The sequence below is a fragment of the Melozone crissalis genome, unplaced genomic scaffold (assembly GCF_028551555.1).
Source record: "Melozone crissalis strain CALT ecotype California unplaced genomic scaffold, PUWL_Pcris_2 ptg000081l_1, whole genome shotgun sequence".
Classification (NCBI taxonomy): Eukaryota; Metazoa; Chordata; class Aves; order Passeriformes; family Passerellidae; genus Melozone; species Melozone crissalis.
In genome coordinates this window covers 1,409,759-1,427,269 of record NW_026535858.1, presented here as the reverse complement: position 1 = coordinate 1,427,269, position 17,511 = coordinate 1,409,759, and the positions used below count along the sequence as shown (strand labels likewise).

Below are 17,511 nucleotides of genomic sequence, written 5' to 3'. Positions count from 1 at the left end.
GGAATTTTCTCCTTGCACTATGAATGCACAAACAGCATTGCTGGGGAACATGGGGAGCAGATTAATCTACCTATCAGATCTTACTCCAGATCAAGCTTATAAAGGAGATAAAGCTTGGAAATAACTGGGCAATCCCACAAACAAAAGCACTGGCACACATGCGAGCTGACCTCCACTGCTTTTGCAGGAGCTGTGGGTTTTGCAGTTTTGTATGTTATGGCTAATTAGCAAAATAAAAGGGGCTAACGGCTACTGCAGTTTTCCCAGGGAAGATGGTATTAATTATGCTGAAATCATAGCACAGAACAGAGGACAGATGAAGCCCCACAAAGCAGGTTGTGCCTTTGTCTCCTGTTATTTTTAGCAGAGCTCCACGTGGGCTCGCAGCTCTCCCCTCCAGCTTTGTTCCAGGGGTGCCTGTGCCCAGCAGGGCCTTCCAGAGCACAGCTAGGTCAGAGCTCAGATCTCTGAAAAGGCTGTCCCACAGGCCACACTCCAGTATGATTCTCCTTCATGGAAAACGGGATGATGGCCTAGCATTGGAAATAGTTCATCTGCTGAGTCTCAAATTAAACCCTCTTGTATGCAATTATGATTGCCATGTGTTCTTAAAATGTCCTTTGTGTTTTCTTCCTTTTTTTCTTATTAAAATTGGCCTTGGGGGAAATTGCTTGCTGCACAATACTCCAGGCAAAGGAGCAAGTTCCAGCCTCCACAGGCATTAGCTGACATTCAAGAACAGGCCCCAGATCCTGGACATCAGCAAAGGAATATTTATTAGAAATTATAGATGAGGATGCAAAGGTGAAGCAACACCACTCTTGCTCTGTGCTGGTCTTGCTACCAATGCCTTGTAAGATGCTTTTGCAGCTTTTTTTGCTCAAGACACCACAGGAGCAGCTGAGAGATGCCCTTGCTACAGTTTCCCTGCCCCAGCCACTTCCCTAGATCAGTCACAGGATGGAGAATTGCCAGGATGGTACAGGAGATCCTGGCAAAGACCCAGTGGCAAGTGGTCACAATGCTATGATAAAACTAACAGGACTAGCTTGTGTTCCCCCAGTTCCCTTACAGGAGTAATTCACAAGTATAATGATACAGGTAAAAATCTATTCGTTTGTGCCTTAAGATAGGCCATTTGTTTGCTGTGAGATCTGGAAGAAGATTTATGGTCACTACCTTGAAATGAAAGTGATATTCTCGGACATCAAGATACAAAAAGAGTTGCAGCATTTTCCAGAGGGGAAAAAATAGAAGGAAATCACAATGAAATATACCTCTGATGTGTATTCTGCTTCCAGACAACATCAATTCTCTTAGGTATATATCATATATCATACATAAACATATAGGTGCAGCTTATTCAAATAATATTGCAACAAACTGTCAAAAGATGTTCAAACTCTGACCTTGAAGGGCTTCTCTAAATGGAAGACAAAAGACATTACCTCTTGTAGGCGTGAATTTGCGTGGGCTCATGGCAATGCATGCCAACAAACTGTCTTCCCTAAAACCTTTAATACAGCACAGAACGTTGGAATAGGGAAGATCTATGGAAACAGACATTAAATTAACCTCTCGATTGCCTTCTGATTTCCTACCGGCAGTGATTCATTCTGGGTCACAGTTTAATAGCAGTTATACCAAAACAAATCCAGAGTGACCCCATTAAGTTAATTCCACTATAATATTTATGCCTCAATAATTGTGGTTAGACTCATGAATCTAATTCCTTGCTTGTGGGACCAGATCTTTGACAGGTATAAATTGGCATGGCTCCACAAAGCCAGCATAACTATGCTGACTCAAACCAGTTAACAGTCCAGCCCACGATGTTAACAACTAGCAAGTGGTTTTAGGACCAGCAGCCAGCTGTCTAGACTTCTGGGCTGCAAATATGACATGGGTTTTTTTATACTTATGAGGTTTCCTTTAATGGAAGATAAATGAGTTGTGGCTCCCTTTCCTATTCAGCAATAGTCCAGGCATCAAACACAAATCCTGAGGTAGGATAAATAAAGACAGGCTTCTAATGAGGACTGTAGTTAAAATGGAAGTCTTTGAGTTATGTCAAATATACTGTTCAATAAGCACTCATTTATTGAGGCAGAACAGAAAACAGGTAAAGACAGTTCAAAAGGACCTGTTACATACATGGCTTTAGAGAATGTGCATCTGGGCAAGGAGAATTGCTTCCACTGAGAGCTACCAGTGGCACCAGGTCTAGGACTGACCCATGCAGAGTGAACCCGGCTTTTGCTACTGGACAGACCAGGTTAGAGGAGCACTAGCAGGAAAATCAGTGGAAGAAAGATCAGATGCCTGCCATGTTCCCCAGAGTCAAAATGCACATGTGGGTCCAGCCGTTCCTTAGCTGCCAAGGGGCTCTGCAGTGCTCGGAAGCAGGAGCTGGGAGCCTGAGACAGAAGTGCAGCAAATCGCATCACGCTGCATAAAGCAGCACCAAAGGCAGCTCACAGTGCCACAGCTGCTCCCCAGAGCCAGAGCAAGCATTGCCCAGCCCCGGAGCAGGAGCACAGGGAGGGCTGTCCCCTTCTGCCACAGACTCACATTTCTGATGAGAGTGACAATCTGTGCCTACAGACACCAACCAAAGCTTCTGCCGAAGCCTACATTACACATGCATTGAGACAATCCAACCTTGCTTTTCTGGCTCAGCTCAGCAGTTTACCTGGCTGATCTTGTACAGCCCCTCTCTCAGGTTTCCTTCTCTGTTTCCCAATCCTTTGCTTATGCAGTGTGTGCCCCTTTAGAGGGCACTGCCAAGTGACTCTGATCCTCTAAATATATCCTTGGATTTGGGAAAAATAACTCCCGTGGGACCAGGAGAGAGGCCTGTCCAGCTGAGGAGAATGAGAACTGACAGCAGAAAGGCAGATGAATCTCACTATACTGACATGGCGCCTCTCCTTCTCAAAGCCCAGTGTCATGCAAAAATTAAACAAAGAGTACAAGTTCAATACTTGAACTATTCAAGCTTGAATAATTTAGCCTAGGATTTTCTAGCCCCTCGAGGACTGAGGTCCCTGTTTCCTATTAAAATTAATTAAATAAAATTAATTTTAATGGGAAATGGGCATCTAAACCCCCCAGAAAGCTTTGAAAAGCTAAATCTCAATTGTTATTAAAAACCCGAGTAAGAAATTAGGTATCTTCATGTTCTCAATGAAGTTAAGAGGAGCTTTTTACTGACATCAATATGCATATGATTTTTCTTCTAAAATTTTCTTCCTCTTTTATTTTTCTGGAGAGGACTCAGTTAACATCAGGGATGACATTAAATTCCTTCTATAACCAGTGCTCTTAGTTCCTTCCTCTACAGTCTAATTCAGTGTTTTTCTATTACACATGGGGACCAGGGATGTGTTTGTATTTTACCGGGACTGCTTTACTTTTCCTTGTTAGGTACAGTTACAATTTTTAATGGATTGAAATGCCACTCCAAGTACCTTTTTGATTCTGGGTAGTATCTGAATCTATCCTTTGGGAACAAATGGTGTAAAATGTAAATCCCATGTAAAATGCTGTCCCTACTGCAGACTCCACACAAGACACTCGATCCAATTGGATCCATATCTGTTTACCTCAATGGAGAATCCTGTTCCTATACTTTTATGTCATGGCATTCTGTTCTTCTAGGACATTTTTCCCAGCTTTAAAAGTGAAAAAAATTAACACATTAAGACCAAGTCACTTAGAAAACCAAGTCACTAAGAAAACCCATCAGCCTTAGGTGGAAATATGCCAAATTTTGTTTTAATGCCAGCAGAGAGTTAGGGTCTATATTTGGCTGGTTTTTGGGCCTGATGCTTCTTAACTTGTCCTGGAGCAAAGCAGAAGTGACCCCACTGAAGACATGACTGTTCACCCAATGCCTCTTTCCATAAGGTCCCTTGGGGCCAGAGACAAGGAGCACCACAGCCGGTGACCCTCTCGCAGAGAGCATCCGGGAGTGGTTTCAGTTGTTCCTGCTCACTGAGGTTACTCCTGATTTGCAGCACCCACACGGGGAAGAAAACCAGCCCTGAGGCCACACTCAGGCTAGAGATCAGTATCCAGCACCAGTGAAAGTGACAGGTCTGTTTCCTCTGCCTCTGGAATAAAGGGTACCTGGACACAAGCCCTAACAGCTTGCTCCATTTACCACTACCACTAACTACCAGCTCTCTCACTCACTAGCCACAGCAGCTGTGCTGCCCAAACCCACCTAATTCTGAGGCATTTGTAAGCGTAAGTAACAGAAGCGTTTTCCATGGAAGGACTTCTTTTCTCTAATATTAACATACATAATGCAAAATAATAACACTATCTTTCTTTCTCCTGGATGTCACTGTGTCTTAGTAAGTTGATGTATTGTATTATGTTTCTGGACCTTGAACTTTATAACCCTTCCTTTCTACATCATTACATCTTGTTTATATTAATATATTTCAAATAAATTTCTCCTTTGTTTTACTCTTCCCATACTAATAAAAAAAAATCTTCAGCATCCAATGCAGCATACATCCTTTCAGCAATGCATCAGCTCAGATTAATGCATTGTAATGTCATTATTAACTCAGTTCTACATGGTCATTTTTCATGTTCTGTTGAAGACAAAATCAAACAAACAAAAATACAATTCATTCCACACTGTCATCCCTTTGTCCTGACCAGAACAACTCGATCGTGTTGAAGAAGGCATGAACCATATCAACCAAGACATGAAGGAGGCCGAGAAAAATTTAAAAGATTTAGGGAAATGCTGTGGCCTTTTCATATGTCCTTGTAACAAGTAGGTACTGGGTACCGGCTCTGCTATGTGGTGTCCAGTTTTTTGTCACAGTGAATGTCTGAAGTTTTTGTCTTTTTTTTCTTTGTCCTTTTCCATCTGCTTCATTCTGTGGGGATAAAATACTTGTGTTTAATCAGAACAACTGGAACGCATCGAAGAGGGAATGGACCAAATCAATAAGGACATGAAAGAAGCAGAAAAGAATTTGACGGACCTAGGAAAATTCTGTGGTCTTTGTGTCTGTCCATGTAACAAGTAGGTGCTGCCTGCCTCATCTCTTTGAGCACTTAAGGCTGATCCCAAAGGCCTTGTGAAGCTCATCCTTGCTAGGCACATGGACAGGATGAGCATGTGGCATGCAGAAAGAACGATTCTGGTTCAAATGCATTCATTTCATAGCATAGACAACTGACTGGGAATTACTGTAGATGCATTAAAATCAGGCATACTGCAGTGAAAGCTTCACTGTTGACACCTTTTAATGGTAAAAGTTTCAACATTTTACACAAAGTGTACTGAGTGGTACTGAGTCCATTTTCCAGCGGACAAAAACACTTGGGGCTACCTTATTCCTGGACACTCTAAATTTTGAAACATATTTTCACAAACAAGTTTCATAAACAAAAGAGCTGAACAAATGCAGAAGAGGTCTTACTAAACATTGTTCCAAATTGTGGATGAAAATCAGAGCTTTTTTTGTTGTTCAGCAGAAATAGTCCTTGATGAGATCTTGAAAGAGATGTGACGTTTCATGATTGGAACCCAACTTGAAATGGTTTTCATCCTGCCACAGGCAAAAAATTTGACAAAACCTCAACAAGCCAAATTTCTTTCATTTGGGTAGCACGTACACTAAGCAGAAATGTTGAAATGCATTGAATTTGCTTGCATGCCATCACACTTGAACGAAACCGTCCTCCAAGTAATGCCAAGCTTGTTTTAAATGCCAAATGAAAATGTGATGTGCGGTTATGTGGGTGTAGGAAACTGGGGACCAACCCAAAGTCCTTGAGGAATGGCAAATCCAGCATGCAGTGAGTAGGCATGAAACTAGGTTGCAGTGAAAACATTTCTAAATGGTTGGCCACATATCGTGCAGGAGACAAAGCAGAGAGAAGTGTTGCTGTAGTATTAAATTCCCTTTCTACGTGAAATTTGTTCACAGCCAAAGCCTGATCCTTCCCCAGTTATCAAGACCAAAAAGAAAGAGAGCTGTCATAGAGTTCATGGGGTATTTTGCCAAAAATCAGAAGAGCGGGGCTAGGGTTTTGCCTTATCAGTCACATTTATTTTGAAGTTAATTCCCTTGGGACACAATGCAGATACCGCCTCAGGTATTTTACTTCTGTGTACCAAGCCCTGAACACTTTTTTGAGGTAAACATTTTGCCCAGAATGATTATAGCCTTGCTGTGCAATGGGAGAGGGGGCAGGAGGAATGGGAAGGGCTGCATACACCCCTTCTGCAAGCACTGACAGGCCGTAGCCCTTGCTGCCCTGCACCAGAGGAGCTGGTGCACAAGAGCTGCAGCAGAAACTTCACATCTCCCACACTGTAGGAGCTGTAAAAGCTCAGAACTGACAGCCAGACATGTGACAGCAGTGGGATTAGCACCTGGCACGTGGCACTAAAACATTTGGCACTTCACTATGGCTGCAGCGTCATGCTGCAAGAACAGAATGATTCTACAGGAGATGGAGGGGACATGAATTTGTGAAGGGGCCTCTTCCCTTCTCCAAGCCATTCTGACTCTATCAGTCTGGAGTCATATTTCAGAGAGCAGCATTGCTAACCAATGCTCAGAGGATGGATGGAGAATGGTTTTAGAGACTGTTCCCTGAGTCACTAAGCCAGGACCCCCCTGGTACAGATAAGGTGATGTTCTGAGGAGTGGAGTGTGGGAGAGAGAGAAATCCATACAGTTCTGGGCATCAGAACCACCATGATCCCCTAAAGCTCTTGTGGCTGGTGGGAGATAATTGGCATATATTTATAAAAAGATTATCCACTTCACATGTAACTCTACCCTGATATACAGTGAAAGTACAGTTCTCTGAGCCTTAAAAATATGTAAAGCTTGATCCTACATTCTAAGGAGATCGAAAATGCCCACAGCATGGAACTTTTACCAGGTTGCATTCTAAAGGACAACTCCTATTATCATGAGCAGATCCAAGCTCCACCTGTTGACTTTAATTGGAAGTCCACAAGAGATCAGATTCTGGGTGTATAAAGTCATTTACCTCAAACACAGAAACTGTCTCACTGACAAAGTTGCATAGGTCCAAAGAACAGGCAAAACCCTGTAAATGTATCTGCAGCAAGAGAATTATTTTCAGGCATTTTAGAAATGCCAAAGCTGATGTATAGTTTCAGAGAACTAAAATGAAACAAGCCAACCATCATATTTTTAAGTCTTCACAAACTTTAATAGGAAATAAGCAACAGAACAGATGAGTAGGAAAGATCCTCTTTTAATCTATATTTGAATTCTAAATTGGATCATACAACACATCTTCAGACTCATTTAAAACTGAGCTGCTTTGGGGGGCATGGAGAGAACATGACACCAGAGATGGGTTTGTCATGTCCTCTCCCAAATCCCCCAGAAGCACGTTCAGTTCCTTCCCCAAAATCCAAGCCACAGGGCTGTTTATAGGACTGATTGGGGCTGACCAGGGAACAGGGAAACCACAGAGATTTGCAGCTCCCAGTGGTTTTGTTGGAAACAGACCCATTTCCAGAATAAAATCACAAACATATACCTGTGGACCCCAAATCCTTACATTCCCCTGTTAAATGCTCAATCTTGTCTGCTGACCCCAATGACAGCAGCCCTAAATAGGCTGCACATGTCAATTTTCCACTCTAGGGGTGCCTGAATTTCAATTTTCTATCCATGGCAGCTCAGTCAAAAATGGCTCTCTGCAGGTTAATGTAACTGCCACAAAATACAAATATAACAAGTTGCCAGGCTATTTTTGAAGTCCTGTGGTTTAAAACTCCTGAAGGAAGTGATGATCCTTTTTTGCCTGTGTCTTGCTTATTGTGAAGGCTGTTACTGCTGATGCATTGAGGGTATGATGAACTATTGGGGCAACTGTGCTTAGTGAGAATGCTTTACTTCTTATTCATGCCTGTAGCTAGTGCATGAAGAAAAACGTAGAAAAATTTCCCTTTCTGATGCTAGATTGCTTGTATCTTTTATTTTCTCCTGCACTCATTTCACTTCTGCCTATTTTACTTTTTGTCTCTGTGGACAAAGGTTTGTACATCAACTGTCGATGTATGATTACTATTTTCAAGTACCGATATATTATTTGAAAAATCTAATGAACCCTATGATAAAATCATCCCCAAATCACGTTGGGAAAGGTCAGTGGCTTTTAATGCCTATTATGCCACATACATATTGAAAAAATATCATCAAGAAGCCAAATATTCTGCATAGTAAAAAGTTAAATTGTAGCCAAATCTGTTTTTCTCTAAGAGGGTGTGTTGCTGTGATGTGATGTACACACTATACTTGGCAGTTCTGTTTTTATGTCTGTCTGCCAGTACGTCCTCTGTGTCTGATGTCAAAACATATGTGTCACTGAAATGAAACAATGTTTTCTACTTATCTGTATTTCTTCTCTTCTTTTTCCTTTTTTTTTTCTTTTTTTCTTTTTTTTTTAAATTTTCCTTCATTCTGGAAACTAAGTCAACATCCAAAATCCTGTGTGCAATGTTGTAGACCTGACAACTGCAATTCACCCTATTGGAAACTAAACCTCTGACCATCACTGTTGTGGCAGTAAAGTAAAAAATAAGCAAAAAAACCCACCCCCTCCTTTTATTCAGGGTTATGATATATCGGTATACAAAAAATGACCCTCTATCTGAAAACTCATGTGCTTGATTCAGCTTTTAGCTTGGAGAGGTAAAGAGTTTTGCGTTTGTCCTTGTGCACTTGGAGCTTTGTTACTCATCATCTTTCTCGCATAGGCTTAAATCAAGCGATGCTTACAAAAAGGCCTGGGGCAATAATCAGGATGGTGTTGTAGCCAGCCAGCCTGCACGTGTCGTAGATGAACGGGAGCAGATGGCCATCAGTGGTGGCTTTATCCGCAGGTGAGCCTTTTTATCCACTGTTTTCTCTCTGCTCTCCTTGTCACTGATATATTTAGATTGCTTCCATATGGTCATGAGCTCTGTGGTGCTCATTAACTCCTTCAGAGGTGCTGGGTAATGGGATGGAGCCAGGGTTTTCCACCAAGTGGTGCTCGGTTTCAAGTTGATGGTGACTAAGGCATTTCCTAAAGGTTTACTGCATCCGGGGACTTCTCCTGGGCCTGAAGGTCACCTGAGCTCTAGTGCAAAGGATGGTGACCTTGCTGGAAATCCTGGAAGAAAGGGTCTTGGTCCTGAGAACCAGAAGATGCTTGAAAACATAAGCCCAAACCTTTCTTTTTGAGACTACCCAGATTTGGGTAATAATAAACTAGAAATGAAGTCTGTTTATTTATTTCACAGCAGCACTGTGAGGGTGCAGACAGCCATGGCTAGCCAGCATTGTCCTCAGCACTCCAGCTCCCTGTGCGAACACTTGTCCTGGGGGCCTTATCACAGGTCTCACTAATGACTTGTCAAAGGCCTCAGAAATGAAGTGTCAGATAAACACTAGCTTATTGCCATTATGTCTCAAGGCATGTAGTGCCCATTATCCATCCTTGCCAGAAGATGTACCAAAGCATCCAGCAGCCCTCCCTTTCTTTTCAACAACAAAAATGCCTCAGGCTTCCTGCCAAAGCACCGAGCCAAGCTCAGAACCTGAAGAACACTTTAAACTAGAGGTGCACCCCTCCCTGCTCATGAGTGTCCTCAAAACCTCACTGCATGGGGAATGATGTCCCATTCCTCAGCTGCTGGGAGGCCACAGCTATGGAGGAACAGAGTGGGAATCCCTGAGCTCTCAAATCAAAGCCAGTTTGATGCACACAACTACATTAAAGGCAGCCCCACTGCAAACTTCCCACGACACAGGGATCCAGCACAAAGTACCTACTGATTACAGAGCTTATGGGACATGTATTTAGCAGACAATGCTATCAGCATACCAGTAGGCAAAGCTTTGATCTCTGAAGATTAAGGACACTAGTTTAATAAGTAATTATCTTTCCAAAAACTATTATCCACTTATTTCTTTGGCTGCTGTGATAAAGGGAAATCAGTGTGATGGAAACAACGCTGTCATGCAATCTGGAGCGTGGGATGGGTTGCCATTTAAGTTTGATGGGTCTGCCATTCACTTTTTTTTAAAATTTCTGGATGGCAGCCTCACCAAAATGAAGGCTGGGGTATGATAATAAATAGCAGTGAAGGAAGTTACGCCGCACCATGATTGTTCTGCAAATAGCCTGGAGCACCCTTTGGGCACCTACATGAACACAAACTGCATAAGAGGCTCAAAGTAGGAATTTTCTGAGCAGCACCCATGGACCTTGCTTTTCCCAGCATCAGTCACCACCTGCCTCTTCAGTCACTGGAGAGCTGAACTGGGCCTTGGCTCAGGCACAAGCTTTTCCTTCCAAAAAGCAACTGCACAAGACGGTGCTAAGAATGAGGGATAAATGATCTTTACTAAAGCCAGTAAATCTGAGAGAAGCTGCTTCTGTCTTTCACCAGAAATGCAGTTAATGAAATAGGATGCTAGGTCAGGATTTTCACAGCTGAAGCACCTCTTCCCCACTATCTCTGTGACCCCAAGCATACAAGGACTGGACAGTGCTCATTAGCTCTCTGCAGCCCAAGGAGGGGAGCTGCTATCACTGTAATTCCTCTACCTTCCAGCACCTCCCATGAATGCTAACCACACACAGTGTGAATGGAGCACCCTTTCATTTTTTGGGAAGGATGATCACTGCAGAGGGGTGCAGCATGTGGTACAGGCAAGCTCAGACAGCAACACCTCTACCCACAGGAGGCACGAGCAGTATAAACAGAGCACTGATAACCCAGACAACTGAGCCCAATACCCAAAAAATAAGCATGTAACATTTTTCTGGTTATCTACTCATGAATCTATTTTGTTCAAAGCTGAGCACAGCAGCCTGCTCCTCAGGTGACAAGCGATGGAGAATGTAGTGGAGGTTTTGGGTGAATCCCGGTTTTAGGGGGAGTCTCATGTCTGCGCCTTAAAGAACTGGGGTTTTTTTCCCAGGGTAACAAACGATGCCCGGGAAAATGAAATGGATGAGAACCTGGAGCAGGTCAGCGGCATCATTGGCAACTTACGTCACATGGCCTTGGACATGGGCAACGAGATCGACACACAGAACCGCCAGATTGACAGGATCATGGAGAAGGTAAGAGCTGCCTTTTCTGTGAGGACCCCAAGAGGGGCTCTGTTTCCCTTCTCCAAGGGGAGAAATGGGCCTGGAAAGGACAAGGGATAGAAATAGCTCCTCTCTTCTCCCTCCAAATCCTTGGGCCAAAGCAGAGCTCACTGCTGTGAATCTGCATCTCCAGTGCAGGCTGGGTTGAACCCTTGCTGTTGAGTTTGCCACACAGCTGCAAGGGGACCCGTTAGCAGACATCAAGGCTCCTTCTTCGATAGCTCTGAAAAAAGACAAGTGCCTTGAGCTATGCTGAACCTTGGGGTTTGGATCTGACTACCCTTGCACTTCCTGGAAAGTTTTAAATCCTCCTGGGCTTTTCCTTCCTCGGAAACTCCATGAGCAGCTCAGGATTCGATCACCTGCTTGGAGGACCAGTCCTCAAAGAAGGATGGGGATTTAATAAAATCCCAAATCTTTGCCATATAGTAGCAGTGCAGCCAGTTTTGTTGTGCTGCTAATAACAACATTAGGACAGAGATCTACCTGCTTTCTTGGAGGAGGGTGTGTGTGTATACATATATATACACATATATATATTTATACATAATTGGGCCCCACACAGCCCCAGTAGAATACAAAAGCTCAGCATTACCTCTGCAGAATCACCATGTAAAAAGGCAGAGAGCACTGTTCCAGTGCCAGACCTGCACTGCAGATTTCTGAAGCAGAGAGCAGCCCCCTCCAAGTCTGGCTGGGAGCTCACTGCCATCCTGAGATCCCAAGATCTGCAGGCCATCTGCATTGGTACTGGCAGAGCTCCAGGCACAGGCAGGCTGAAGTGACATAAGAGGCTAGATCTTCATCTGGTGTTAAACCAACACAATGCTCCGCTTCCGTTGAGATTTACACAACCTGAGGAGCTAACCCAAGGACTTACATGTGGTGCTTAGAGTTAATTCTGACCTCAAGTGGTAGAGCTGGTGCTTTTGAGCCTTCTTACACATGCACAGCTCCTCAAACAAGCAGGATGCCCATGCCTGTTTTTCGTGTCAGTTAACTGTATCAGAGCCTAGTAACAAAAATTAAGGGAAATACTGCACTGAGGGATTCACTCCAAGAGCTTTCCTTACTGGAGGCAGATTCCAGAGAGAACTGGGTGAAGTATACATTGTCTGAAGGCTGGGAAGATCATCCCTGACAGAGAGGCAGCCTCCTCGTGGCTTGGCGTTGGTCAAAAGTCTTGCTTTATAAATCTGCATGTGTTTGACTGTGCTGGAAAATGCACAGTATTACTGGGATGCCATTATGCACACAAAAATTTCATATTTCTGTGAAAAGGAGGAGCATCGAGGAAAGGATTTACTGCTGCTATTCATATGCAAAGAACTAGAAAGCAGCACATCACTCTATACTTTGAGAAGGGACAGGGAGTTTATACAGCCTACACCATAAGTACCTTTAACTAGGAAGCCTATGACATACATTATTTTCTCAAAGCAATGAGGACGTGCACTGTTGTGTTCTCCTCTCCCCTGCTCATGTCACAGTGGCAGAAGACGTGCCCTGTGTTTAGAAATCAGTGGCATCCTACCCGTGCCTGCAGGATCCTATCCCAACATACAGCAAGCCCAACAAGTTACTGTTCTCCTACCAGCTCAGGCTTGCAAACATCTGAATTTTGAAAACATTGACCAGGCCCTCTGTGCACATAAAGCACATGGGCCAAACCTCTAACAGTGCATGCTGAGAGCAGTGAGCTGAAGGACCAGCCTTCCACAGCTTTGTGGTCTTCTCACAGACTTTGGCATTTTGTACAGCAATGGCAAAATAACATTGGCAGCTAATGCATTCATAAAATCACCCAGGGCCCTTGGCTAAGGAACAGGGACACATTTGTGAGAGATAGATTTGCATCATACACAGAGGAGTCGTCATGAGAGCAGCACAAAAGTAAGACAGTCTTCAGTCTTAGTGAAAAATAAGCCAAATTTCTCAGAGTAAGGACATACAGTAATGAGGTACTAGAAAAAGGAACACAATGTGTTAGTAAAACCCTCTATAAAAGACAGAAATAATGGTCAGCTGGATAACAGTGAAACCTCAGTTGCATACACACCAGTCTGCAATGAAATATGGCAACAGACCCTCATCCCCCTCACAGCAGTGCCAGGGTTGTTTCCCTGACCAGCTGGAGCACTGTGCTTTGGGTCAGTTATGATCATTAGGAAGATCATAACTGTGGCCTTGGCTGGCACAGTTTGCAAAGTTGGGGTGCATCACAAAGCTAAGCCAAAGCACCCTGGGATGCATCATAAATGCTCCTAAAGGATTTATGTTATGCTGGATGCATGCACCCAAACCAGAGCAACCTCATAATGCAGCCATGTAATCTGATCTATCCACAGTAACCAGGACAGCAATGAATAAAAGGCTTTCTTTATCCTTTCCTCAGATCTGAGAGAAAGGGACAAAACCCAAAATGACAGTGTGATGAGTAGGTCAAATAGCACCATCACCAAAAGGGCTTGCCCCTAAAATCTACCATAAATAGGAGGCTGGGAGGAAAGTAGAGGGGTGTCAAATCACTCTGTCTTGACCTAAGTGGGAAGGTCAGCACAAAGAATCCCACTGCCTCCAATGCAACATCATCCACCAGACACAGGAGCACGATGTTTCATCACTGTTCAATGAATATTCACTCATTTCGTGACAAAGGCAACTGCTTCCAAGCCCATTAACTTTTTAGGTGGCCTTTTGGCTAAAGCACACAAAATTGTACTGTGGTAGACAAGGTCAAACTCATGGCTAAAAAAAAGGAGTGTGGCTTGTAATGAGTAGTTTTGCTGATTTATGCTTGTTGAGGATCTGGCACGTGCTACTGCACTAAGAATACACATAGCATTTTCCAAAACAATTACTGAGAAAAGCCAAGACATTTCAGAAAGATTTATTGCACATGAGCATAAACATTCTTAAAGGATTCTTAAATGCATGTGGGAAAGTTGCTTCACCATTCTGTCATTGTAAATTGAAGATTTAAAATAAATCCGTACAATTTGGATACACCCCAGAGATGTGGGAACAATCATCAAAGCTAACAAAATGCAGCCATCAAACCACAGAAAGAGTTTGCTATGGGAGCCTATGCTTTTAAAGCAGCAACACAATTCTCACCTTTCCCACAGGTCTGGTTTTAAAAATTGAAACCATTTTCTATCTAGTCCCTCTGCTAGAAAAAGTCGGCATGGCAACGTGGGGTTGAGTGGAGTTTTGCCAGTTTTTCTCAGCTAAAACAGTGTCTTTAGTCTCCAAAATGAACTTCTGCAGAGCTACAGAAAGTCACGGCCCAAGTGTCTTCCCACTCAGAGAGAACTCCCCAACCTCCCAGGTGGTGCCATTTTATTAATGGCATTTTGTAATCATGGCAGGTGTTACCCCAGGGAAAACAGTGCAGTTAATGGCTCAGTCTATGCTGGACTAAATTGCAGTTTGATTGCTTCAAATCACAGTAGAACCCCTGCCTTTTCTCAACTCCTGTTTATGCTGCTGCTCAATGAAAGAGGCTACTCTCTCTTGCAACCACATTGGTGAACTCTGGAGTACTGGCATTCCTCTCACCTATTCCCTTCCTTTCACATGCAGAGCAAAGATATCCAGGCTGATCTTTTCAAAGAAATGTATCTTTATCAGCATTCCCTACATCAGATGATCCAGCTTCTCTGCTCCGGGAGTCTCTACACCAACCAAAATTTTAATTTTGGCTAGTACCTGATGATCTGAGTTAGACCACAGTCTGGGTCCACTGAATCTCAGAGGACTCTGAAGGTTTTCCCCAGCAAAATGCAGATGCACACCACCAGTCCTCATGCTGTCATCCATTACCATCAGTACCACCAGTGCTATCGACAGCACCAGCTACAGATCTGGCACAGCATTTACAGGAGTTCAGTGCAGCTGACCACAAACAGAAAGCTCTGCTTGAAGGCTACATGAAGTAAAACTAGAAAATTTGTAATCTTCTTTTGGGTCCCTTGTACCACTATAAAGAGCAGTTCTCCAGTATTTTCAAGTTTCATTTTTCTGTGACCTAGCCAAAATCATGGAACTACCCACAAAGCGCTGTCATTCTTCCCGGTACTCTTTTTTTCTCTCATACTCTCTCTCTTCCCTGTACTCATCCCTCTCTTTCCTCTGTGTTTCCCCAGGCTGATTCCAACAAAACCAGGATTGATGAAGCCAACCAGCGTGCAACAAAGATGCTGGGCAGCGGTTAAATGCAGAGAAGTGCATTTCCTTTTAATGCTGTCCAGCAGGGCAGCACCTTCATGCTTTTATCATGGTATTTATCTACTAGGTTTGCACACATGCACATATCAGCCCCATTGTAAATGTTGTCCTGTGTAGTTTGTCAGCTTTCCAAAAATTATACTTGTAATTATTTTTTTCTAGATATCTTTCTTTCCAAAGGTTGTACATAGTGCTGATTTGATGGCTATAGCTCACTATGATGTTTTTTGGGGTTCTTCCTTTCCTTTCCTTGTTTCTGTTTTGGATTCCTTTCCTTTTTTTTCCCTTCTCATGTTTCTCTTTTTTTAATGATGTTTGCTGAATGACAACACTGTTGGAATGCTAAACGTGCTGTTAACCTTTAAATATACAGTATTGTTCTTGTAAAACTGTGACATTCCACAGAGCTACTGCCATGCTCCTGTCTTTGGGTATCATGATGTTTAAGCATTTAAACCTGCTGTCTTCAGTTCTTCATTGCCATTATCTGTTGTTATGATTTCATGATTAGACAATGTGAAATTATATTACTATAACAAGCATTGCACTAAAAAGTGATGTGATTTATGCAGTTATGCATGAGGAATAAATAGACTTTTAGACTCCTACTTAAACAAGAATTTTCCCATGGCAGTAGCACACCAACAATGAAAACAAAAGCATGCTCAGTATTCGGACTCTTTTGGGACTATGTTATACCAGCAAGTTTGCAGTTGTGCCACTTTTTTCTTGTTGATATATATATAGTTATTAATCATGATCATTTTTTTTAATTATGAAAAAAAGAGGGATTTGGCACTCACCATTTAGCCATTGCCAGCAAAATAAAAGCTTGGCTGAAAATATGTCAAAGACAAAAAGAAATAAGTGTAATATATTGGGTTTGTCTGCTGCTTTTGAAGACTATCTTTTGGAGGAAACAACTACCATATGAAATGGTGCAAAGAAATGTAATTTTTATAAGGCTCTCTCTTACTAGTCGCTATCCCCATGTGGTTTGTTATCAGTACAGTTCTCTGTTGCTTACCTAGAGCTATGCACACCAAATCGCTGAGATGTTTAGTAGCTGACAATTAAAAATAATTAAAAAACCTAAATGAATGAACTCTAGATAAACTGTGAGATAAATATCATTTACAGCATGTAATATGAAAATTCCTTATGTCTCCTGTCAGTTTGTGAAGTGATTGACATTTTGTAGCTAGTTTAAAGATTATTAAAAATTATAGATCTCAGAATCCATGCTTGCTTTATCCATTTGTTGCCCTACGTGTCAGTGACAACTTCTTATTTGCAAATCGCCTGGGAGAGGAAGTGCAAAGTCTAAAGACTCTTTACAAACTGCTTTTGTATTGTGTTTCATGGGAAACTAAAGATTTTGGTTTAAAAACCATAGAAAAGTAACTACATTAAAAATTACACTTGGTGCATTCCAAGTGACTGTTATTTTAAATAACCTAGCTTGGATTTCCAAACACTGAATCAAAATATTTTTCTCATGTTCAAGGGAAAGAAAAAAATGACATAAATGTTATGGTACAGAAGGATACAGTTCCTTAGTAGATAAAATTCCTGTAGTGGATTTAGTCATGTCCTAATACACCTCTTTTCAAGGAAGGCTTTGACCTACAGAATTTGGATAGTCTGCTAACAATAATTTTCTCAAATGACTAACAACAACTAGGGTTTGCTGCCAATGAAAAGCGTTATCATATTTTCCCAGGGTTTTTTCCCCTATATGGACAAATTAGAATTAATTCTGCATGAGTGACAGTTCACTCATGTATCTCACATGGCCGTAAGTCAAAATACACAAAGAACATAAATGCTTGCATAATTAAAATTGCATGATAATGCAGACAAGCTACATTTTCTTTAGCAGTTTTTTATTTTTGGTATCTATTAAAAATTCATTTATGCAAATATTTTCCCCCACTACTTCAAACCAAAGAATAAACTTCAAGCAAACACTTTTAATCTGCTGACCATTTCTAATCCTGTCTGTTGAAGCATTCCAGTATTTGTGACAGCACAATCATTCTGCAATGTCAAAGCCTACTGGGGGAGGGCAATAATCATATTGGAAAATGCCTCACAATGGGAACATGC

General features: G+C 42.3%; 1 protein-coding gene across 2 annotated transcripts in view; it reads left to right on the top strand.

The window, feature by feature from the left end:
- The window catches only part of SNAP25 (synaptosome associated protein 25), a 61,562-nt gene extending 44,922 nt beyond the window's left edge, over positions 1–16,640 (top strand). The window contains exons 5-8 of one of the 2 annotated variants that reach the window (XM_054290492.1): positions 4,678–4,795; positions 8,783–8,908; positions 10,998–11,142; positions 15,321–16,640. In XM_054290492.1, the coding sequence (XP_054146467.1) occupies positions 4,678–4,795; positions 8,783–8,908; positions 10,998–11,142; positions 15,321–15,389 (458 nt within the window). In that variant the 3' untranslated portion in view covers positions 15,390–16,640. Of the gene's footprint in view, positions 1–4,677; positions 4,796–4,932; positions 5,051–8,782; positions 8,909–10,997; positions 11,143–15,320 lie in introns of both variants that reach the window. The other variant, XM_054290491.1, reaches the window with a different exon arrangement.
- Positions 16,641–17,511: the final 871 nt, after the last annotated feature.